The sequence below is a fragment of the Arachis stenosperma genome, chromosome 5 (genome assembly GCF_014773155.1).
Source record: "Arachis stenosperma cultivar V10309 chromosome 5, arast.V10309.gnm1.PFL2, whole genome shotgun sequence".
Taxonomy (NCBI): domain Eukaryota; kingdom Viridiplantae; phylum Streptophyta; class Magnoliopsida; order Fabales; family Fabaceae; genus Arachis; species Arachis stenosperma.
The window spans coordinates 68,820,258-68,829,570 of record NC_080381.1 but is presented as its reverse complement, the minus strand read 5'-3'; the positions used below and the strand labels follow the sequence as shown (position 1 = coordinate 68,829,570).

The 9,313-nt window shown below is 32.4% G+C and overlaps 1 protein-coding gene across 2 annotated transcripts; it reads left to right on the top strand.

The window, feature by feature from the left end:
* Positions 1 to 1,192: 1,192 nt before the first annotated feature.
* Positions 1,193 to 5,002, top strand: LOC130982373 (origin of replication complex subunit 6). 2 transcript variants are annotated; one of them, XR_009087152.1, is made up of 10 exons: positions 1,193 to 1,541; positions 1,616 to 1,662; positions 1,750 to 1,854; positions 1,951 to 2,031; positions 2,178 to 2,289; positions 2,397 to 2,459; positions 2,579 to 2,666; positions 2,817 to 2,887; positions 4,196 to 4,443; positions 4,550 to 5,002. XR_009087152.1 is itself a non-coding variant. In XM_057906354.1 (10 exons), exons 1-10 carry the CDS (start codon positions 1,314 to 1,316, stop codon positions 4,627 to 4,629), a joined length of 972 nt encoding a protein of 323 aa, XP_057762337.1. In that variant the 5' UTR covers positions 1,197 to 1,313; the 3' UTR covers positions 4,630 to 4,989. The 2 variants fall into 2 exon arrangements, 1 of the variants encoding a protein (XP_057762337.1); XM_057906354.1 differs by having other exon boundaries at positions 1,197 to 1,541; positions 4,196 to 4,292; positions 4,550 to 4,989.
* Positions 5,003 to 9,313: the final 4,311 nt, after the last annotated feature.

Sequence of the window (9,313 nt, the reverse complement as noted above, 5' to 3'; positions counted from 1 at the left end):
AGATGAAACTACTCTAAAATGGTGGTTATTTCTCCATTATAAATATACTGACCCACTCAGGTATATTCAGAATCTAATCTACTAAAATCGCTGCTTAAAGCCCTTATCAAAACTTAAGTATCGAGGTCTCTTGCAGGTACTCACACCTCCTCATGAGGAACTCAGACGACGACACTTCGGCACCAACACAAGTCAGACGCTAGCTCATAAGGAGTCTGTACCTCACATTCAGGGCCAAATCACCATTTCAGGTAACCCTTGAAATAGTAATTAAGGAAAGATAGAGCTCTAATTAAAATTAAAATATGAATTTTTTTATTTTTTAATTTTATTTAATATTGAGTACGTACTCTCCGAATTAACATATATTTGTTAACTTTCTTTATTTTTGACCTTCATATTTTTGTTTTAAAAAATAAATTTGTTATAGAAATAATTTTTAAATCGATAATCAATTATAAAAGTGTCAATAATAAAAATTAAAAGAATACATAAAAAACTTAAAAATATTGATAAGAAAGTTGGCTTTTTCTTTTAAATTTTTTTAACTTTAATATTTATTTATTCATTATTTTATTAATAAATAATTGTGAAAAAATTGTAACATTAATAAATTTTAATATTAATTAATTAATTCGTTTGGTGTAAAATTAATTTTAGTTTTGATTTTTTGTTTCAATTGATGTTTTCTATTGTTATATAATATTATAGGAAATATAAAACCAACTATATATAAGAGATAACAAATTTTTCTAAAATAGTGTAATAAAATAGTAATTTATTTCACATTGATACTTTATAAAAAATTAATTGTTAATTTAACAAAAAAATAAATAACTAAAATAGTACATTTAATAAAAATATAGTTTTGTGATTTTAAAATTATTAAAAATACATTTTGAAAATAAAACCAACCAATCATATTTTTATTATTTTTAATACTTAAAAATAAATCTTTTTTTACAAATTAATCACGTTATCTAAAATACAAAAAATTAAAAATAAAAATTATTTTCAAAAAATAAAAATAAAAAACAAAAACAGAAAATATTTTTACAAACCAATTAATTCCTAAAATCGTTCTTTAAAAAAAATCCGATATATAACAGAGAAATTAAATGGTACCAAACTTTATATGGCAAGTTGGCAACAAACTGACAAAGTATTAGCTAAAAAAAAAAAGCCGCCAATGAAAGCAAAGGCAAAAATGGAGGAGGGCGCCAAAACAGATTCTCGGCAAGCAGAGGGCGCCAGAATAGATTCGAAAAAAAGACCGATTCACAGAAAACAATAATAATAAAGAGTAGAAAAATATGGCAAAACCAAAACCATCTCCTCTGCTTCGTGCCCATCATCAGCATCACCATTTGCCCCCTCTCCCTCACATTTCCCTTTCCGACATACACACAACTGAAACAGCAATGGATCTTTCAGAGTTAGCAAAGAAGCTTTCGCTCTCTGACTCTAAACTTGTCGTCCGCAAAGCCGCCGAGCTCCGTCGCCTCTCCGATGTTCTCTTTGATTCCTCCATCATCGGAGTCGTAAGCTCCATTCCATTTCAATGTCCATTAAAAAAATCAAATCTGTAATTTTAATTTTAATTATTTTTTTGCAGGGAGAAGTTGCCAAAGCTCTCATCTGCTTGGAAATCGCCGCTACCAGGTACCTTCTTTTTATTTATTTATTCACTTTGATTGATTCTGATTCGTGGGTTTATGGGTTTTTATAACGTGTGAGCGCGTGTACCAGACTCGGGGTTCTGTTCGATCGATCTTGTGCGGTGAGGCTCAGCGGCTTATCAGAAAAGGCTTACATCCGATGCTACAATTCACTCCACAACGGTCTTGGGGTCAAGTTCGTTTTTTCCCATCCTAATTCCCTCTTTTTCTTTTTCCCCTTTGGTTTTGTCCCTTTTTGGGTGAACACTAATTGAGTAATTTGTAATTATAGGATGAAGCTAGATGTAAGGGAATTGGCAATTCAGTTTGGATGCGTTCGGATTATCCCTTTGGTTCGGGAGGGGCTCAAGCTGTAAGTTCCTTGCTTTCCTAGCACCTGACAGGTGTTTGAGAAAATGCTTCTTAGATTAAATTTGCAAATGGAAAACCAGTTTTTGTTACTTGTGGTTCAGTCTTTGTGCATGTTTGTGTTGACTAGTTGTTTCTTCTTTGCCTTAGTTACAAGGACCGGTTTACTGCTTCATTGCCAGCGTCTCGTCGTGCAAGTGCTGACTTTACTCGTCCTGTGTTTACCGCCGTTGCTTTTTATTTATGTGCAAAGAAACACATGGTAGCTTTCAAGTGATCTGTGGTGATGTAGAGCGTAGTATATCATGCATTTTACAGATTTGGTTTAACATTTGTTATTGCTTCTTGTCCTTTTCTTTTGTTTTGCAGCTTAAAGTTGATAAGGTTAGGCTGATTGAGCTTTGTGGTACATCTGAATCTGAATTTTCTAATGTAAGTGATGTGTGCTTATATGTTTCTATGATTAGTGTTATATATATAATATGTGTATTAGCTTTTGTGTACGATGTCATTAATTATGGTTTGAGTTTTGATGTTGATGGCTCCTGCAGGTTTCTACTACCATGAAGGACTTGTGTCATGATGTTTTTGGGGTTGCTAAAGAGAAGAAGGATCCGAGAGAAGTGAAGTCAAATCGAGGTACATCTCATTTATCTATGGTGATCTTGTATCATTTTGAGCAGCGGATTGATTGAAGACAGTTTGTTCGGCTTTTACTTTTCTTCAGTTCTCTTCAAATAGTAAATTGCATAAGTAGTTACTTTGCTGCTTCTCTCCCTTTCTGTGCAGAACTGCTTGATGTTTTACCTAGCAAAAGGAAACCTGAGGATGGTGGTTATTTGTCTGATGAAGGTCCAGAGGTAATAATGAATAATCTCATTAGAGCTTAATTGAGTGCCTCCTAAACCTTAAACAACTTGAACAAACACATCAATGTATCAAATGGAATGAGAATTGAAATTCATTTGACAAATTTAAAGGCCTAAGAACATGTTTACTCAATTAAACTCAATTAGGAGAGAATTCACAAAAGCATGCATTTACAAGGATTAAGTGCAAGTTAAATTGATAAATTCTACTCTTTTCAACTTAAAAATTGCAATAAAATATGGATTTATCAATGAGTAAATAATTTCTCTTCGAGTTAATTTTGTTTCAAAGAGAGCTAGATTGCAAATTCTTCACCACTATTATGTATGGGTTGATCCTTGTAGAAATGCTTCCATTAAGTCTAAGTTCAATGGGACACATCTATCATAGCTCACTGTCCATTACTTTGTATCCAATATTGCATGGCTGTAATGTATGATTTAGTTATAGTTAGTAACTGCCTAATGCAACAGTTGAGCCATCATTAGTCATTACCAAAAGTAAATCCAAAGTCCAATTGTAGAACCATGGTATTCAACAGACTGGCTGGTGAATTAATTCAATAATAAAATCTAATAAAGAGCTAAATTGGTCACTTAGATATCTCACATTTTTCCGGTGTATATGCTTTCTCAAATTGGTCTGTGACAATATCTTAATCGGTTCTGCTACGTTACCAACAGCATATCTGCCAACTTCTGCCAACTTTTATTTATAATTGTGTTTCATGGAAGTGTGTTCGTGGATGTGTCTAATAAAAATGTTTTTTTTATGACTGTGTTTAATAGAAGTGTCTTTATAGATATATTTTCTGGATGTGTCTCTTTATATATGTATTTAAAATATATTAATTATTAGACACATTTACAAACACACTTTCATGAAAGACAAATATAAATAAGAGTTGGCAGAAGTTGGCAGATAATATGTTGGTACCCTATACTTTTCCTATCTTAATTATATGAGCATCTGCCTATTCAGTAGCGGTCCCTCTTTATGGCGTAGAGTCATTGTTAACTGCTTCTAATTACAATTCAATTATAGTATTTATAATGATTTGAAGTCATCTCATAATTATGGGTCGGTTAAATGCAAAGCCACTGTGTTATGACTTTTGATCTCTCTTCCTCTATAACCTTACTCCCCAATATGTTGTTAGGATGGTATACATTTCCTTTGCATTTATCATAAATGATTGAACATTATGCTGCAAAGTCAGCCATTCCAATTTCTTATGATTATTGAGGTCTTCACTTTTGTGCTGCTGAAGTTGATTATAAAATCTTTTGTACGTCCAGCTTTCAAGTTATAAGAGACGCAAACAAATGGAAAAGGGTGAATATGAGAAGTGGAAGTCTTCTGTGGTTGCATCCAACAAGCAAAACAGAACTGAAGGTATACATTGAAACATCTTATTTAGTCCTTTCTTCCCCCAGGATTTCAGGATTTGAATCCTATAAAGTGAAGAGATTGTAAAGTGATAATTGAGAGTAATCAACATTAAAGTACTTGGTGAGAACTTGGAATGGAAGTATTGATGCAAGGGGTGTGTACCCTTTTACTTTATCACTTCATAAATTTTCTTTTTAGAGAATTGAAATCGCTTTTGAAACTAAGCTAAGAGAACCCCATTGACCCTTTCCTTTCTCTAGCACGTTGCAAGCGAACCAAGCAGACTCGCCTTGACTTTCTCAAGGAATCCCCAGAGACCCAGGAGTTGGAGGCTGCGTGAGATCACTGAGATGCTATTGTCTTGTTTTATGGTGATAGGTGAGAAGGTTCACTATTGTTTGGGAACAGATGAACAAAGGTGCCATTAACTGATTGCAACTCAAGACAAAGCTCTGGTTGATTTTGCCAGTGTTTATAATTTTGTAGTGTTACTCTGCAATTATTCAAGGATTAGTTGGCAAGAATTCTGTACAGACTTGCGTTAATATTGTATTTTTATTGGTATTTGGTTTCGAAAAATGCCTTTTATATCTTTGCATACGCGGATGCGGGGATATCAAGTATGTATATACATCTTTCTTGGCATATTTCATTGTTTTAAACCTGCCAGTATTGTCTCTGATACTAAAAGATACAATTCAAGATCACGTTAACCTTCACATAATTCAAGTCTGATACTATATACTACACATATGAACCTCATAGGAAGGTATGCATAACAATTTTCTAACTAATAAGTGACAGAAGTATTTTACTGTGTCGTGGAAATTTCAAAATTGGAGAAAAAAAGGGATTGAGAGATTTGAGTCAATGTCTCAAAACTTGGACAAACTACAAAGTCATTCACTGAATTTGAGCGGATCAAACCATTAAAAAAAAAAATGAGGGGATATTTAATATAACAAGTAAAATGAAAACCCTTCCATTTTCTGCTTGAGTGCTTGACCACTAAGGGCATCGTCCGCTTATTCCACTTGCACAAAGTGCCTTACTAGAAATGATATGGTTCACATGGGACTGATCAATGTGTTCAATGTATTTTAGCTAGGGATGTTGAATTTGAATTTTAGAAAAAAAGAAATTCCTCTTAGAATACTTCTATCTTTTTCATAGGACTTAAATTATATCGGATTAATTTAATTAGATTTTTGTAATAAAATTTGAATGCCGATGAAACTAGATAAGATGACTAGTATCACAATATTAAACTTATCTAACTTCTGTCTTCAAAAAATAAATTGAGGATAAAAAACTAATAGGTTATGTCACCAATAAAATAGAAAAACATATTAATGTGTAATTAAAAAATATGGAAAAGCATTATGTTACAATTTCGAAATTAGAAGGTAAATTTTCTTGTAAGCATTATAGGAGCCAAAATAACTCATCAATGTAACTTCAATTACCAAAATGATCCATTTCTAAATAAAAAAAAACACCCCTTTTTTAAAGAAAATGCTTAGCATATTTAAAGCATTATATATCTTGTATTTACAATCAATAAAAAAAATCTATTTTAAATAACAAATAAAATAACAAAATTACATGAACATATGTTTTTTCTTTTTTTTTTCTATATTCTAATTCTTATTTTGACACCTGATAAATGTTGTATTGTTTTAATATCTAACTTGATTAGTTAATAATTACTTATATATGAAGGTTTTTTATAGCCTAGAGAAGGAGGTTGAATTTATGACCTTCTTTTAAGTTGATTGATTAACCCTTAAAACTAGGAAATGAAACTTAGCTTCCATTTGTCTGCATGATGAATTATGCAGGAGACAATTTAGTTTTGTCTCATAAATCACAGAGAGACAAAATAGTGCAGAGAAGAAGAAAATGGCACAAGCATATATCATGGTTCAGTTGCTTTGTTCAATACAACTAACATCCAGTCTCCACCACAATGTTGGTGGAATTTGCACTATATTTTCAAGTGTTACAGACACTAATTCTCTAGGATTCAACATAATCTTATCTGGTACAAACCAAACTTCAACATAAGCTTGATTTGCCTAGGTAACATCCTAAACTCTCAATACACTAAGTGCTTACCCAACTTAGCAAGGGATACATTAGATACAAGATGCAAAATAGAAATACAAACAAATAGAAATCTGAAATCAACTTTGGCTTTTCTTTCCAAGTTTTTCTTTTTCTTTTCTCTCTATTTGACTTTTTCAAATGCCTTACCTTTATGCCTTTTTTTCACTCAAGAGAAAACAAAGAAAGATAAATATTGAAACAGAATAATAAAATAATAAACCATGAAAGAGATGATGATTCACAGCCTTGAAGTTATAAGTTGAACCGATTTTAGTATTCTCTGATGAAGCATGTTGGCGAAATGTTTCTTTGATCTAGAAACATTGTCTAAAATGTTGAACTTTCACAGGGAAACTCTCTATGAAACTTAGATTCTGGTTCTCTCTCCTTGGTTTCACTCCGAAGAGTTCTTTTCTTTTTTGTATGAGTTCAGTTACCCCACCTAAGGCTTGCTTCACATTGTTGACTTTTTCTTCTCACAAAATCATAGCAGCAGCGGTGCAGAAGAGAGATGGGACTGTAACAGAGCATTCAGATATCATGCATTCATACATTTCATCTTCTCTTTCATCCTTTTTCCAATATTTTCAAAGATCTGAACCATTTATTCTTGCTTTGCCTCCAAGTTTCTTTCTTGACCGTTGATCCACAGTAGAACTCCATAGCCTCCATTTTTTTTATTTTTTCAGAAATGGGTATGAGAGAAAAGGAAAGTTCAGCAAGCTATTTTGGATGACTAAATAGGAATTCATGCGTACGCATCCTATGTGCATACACATGACTTGGCCAGAAAAGGATTTCGTGCGTAAGCACAAGTTTGGCTTCAACCTGAAATGCACGTACGCATGGCATGCTCGTATGCGCAACTTCAATTTTCCGTCCAACGGCAATGCTTTGGCGCTCCACACCTGATAAAAAAGGGAATTTTGCGTGTACGCATGATATGCACGTACGTGCGACTACACTTTACCGTTCCACAAGAGTTTCTTGGCACTTCATACCTGGTGCTACTACTATTTCAAAAAAAAAAAAAAAGAGAATTACTTACTTTCTTTTGTCGTGGCACGGCACATTCTTGGCGTGGCATGGCAACGACAGAAACTAAATTAGTTTCAATAAGATGCATGCATTACATGGACACAGTACATCACTCTTCATTAATTTTGCATGATTATGAAATGTGCATTCTTACCTTATTTGGTTAGCCTGTATAAGTAATATGCATCAATCTAGTCTATGATTAGTGGTTAATGATTTTAGTAATTAGTTGTTTTGGCTAGCCATAGAAATCATCTTCTGTTTACTTTTGCATACTTGGTGTTGAATGATGTTGCATGGTTCATTTATTGGATTGCATGGTACCCTTTGAGCTTGATTATTACTTAATATTTGCAGCCATCTCTTTGGTTATAGATGTCACTAAATGCAAGCATCGTTTTAGTTGTTATAGTTATATATTTGGTTGAATTTATAATTAGTTTGTTCTTTGTTTGCAGTGGGTGTTTCACCTTGATTGCTAATCACTTCGTTAGTTTATTGAATAGTATTTTCTTGTATTGGCTTAGTATTGGTCTTGTGTTTGATTAATATGCATGCTATGATTTTGATTTGTTTAAATTTTGCAGGTACTTGTGTCACATCTAGGGACTCTCTAGAGCATTTCCTTCACTCTGGCTATTCAATTTGAATAAGTTATTGCATCACTTATTTGCTTGCACTAGAGAATCATGAATTTTATAATTCCATTATCACAGTTGTTTTTTGTTGCTTGAAGATAAGTAACTATTCTAAATTTAGTGTGGAGGCTATGCAGAACATAGCTTAGAAAGACAAAAATAGAGTAACTCTTTTTTAAGCTTTAATTCTTTATACATGTTTTTGTCCTTAATTAATAATCATGATTCATTTTTTTTCATGTCACTTACTCTTAAAATTGCTTGCACCCAATATTATGCAACAAAGATTTTTTTTCTCTTGAAAAGAAAAAGTTGAGGAAGCTTTTAAAATTTGGGACAAGCAAAGATTAAGATAAGTGGAGGTTCTGATGATGTGAGTGTGTAATGAGGCTTTATATTTGTGAAAACTTACATAGGAGCTCTAAGACATGGGAGTTCTAAGACATGGAATGAAAACTTGTGAAAAATTCTAACTTGACGAGTAAAGTTTTAACTGTAATTTCTCTCAAATTTTTTATCATGCTGGTTGAAAAATAAGGTTTATGATGTGTGGGAATATAGTGTGGGGGAGAGAAAACTGTGACTCTACAATAAAGAAAAATCGGTTTGATTATGAAAGAGTGGAGTTAGTTTGGTTCAGTTCAAGCTTAGTTTAATTCTAACTAAGCTAAGTACTTTGGTTTTACATGGCTTCATGAATCTTGGGTGAAAATAATTTCTCGTTGGTTTAGCCGGATTTCTAAAGAAAAGAAGAATATGATTTATTAATTAAACTGTAAGATTACTATTTTCAAACCATATTGGTAGCGAGAGTATCTCAGCTTCGAATCATATCTAGAATACTTTACCAAGCTAAACTCATTAAGAAAACCTAATAGTAAAATTTTTAGAGATGAATTTAACTCGGCGGTCAAATTCATTATTTTTGGTACGGTTTTTGGCTTAGGACACACTTTTACTTATTATTACACTTTCTTTTCTTTTCATTTATCCATCCTAAATCCGCCTTATAATATATGATAAGGTTATTCTCGACATTTATCATTTTCTCATCACAGAATTTTCCAAAAAATTCTGTAGAGAAATGGGGTGTTATACGTCTTCCTTCACAAATTCTTTCGAGAGAGAAATAAGTAGTGAAAAAATAAAATTGGTTGTGTGCTTAGTTTCACATTATATATATTTCATTTAGTACTATTAGTTAGCTGCTAGTATATTTTAATGCAAAGATATCAAATA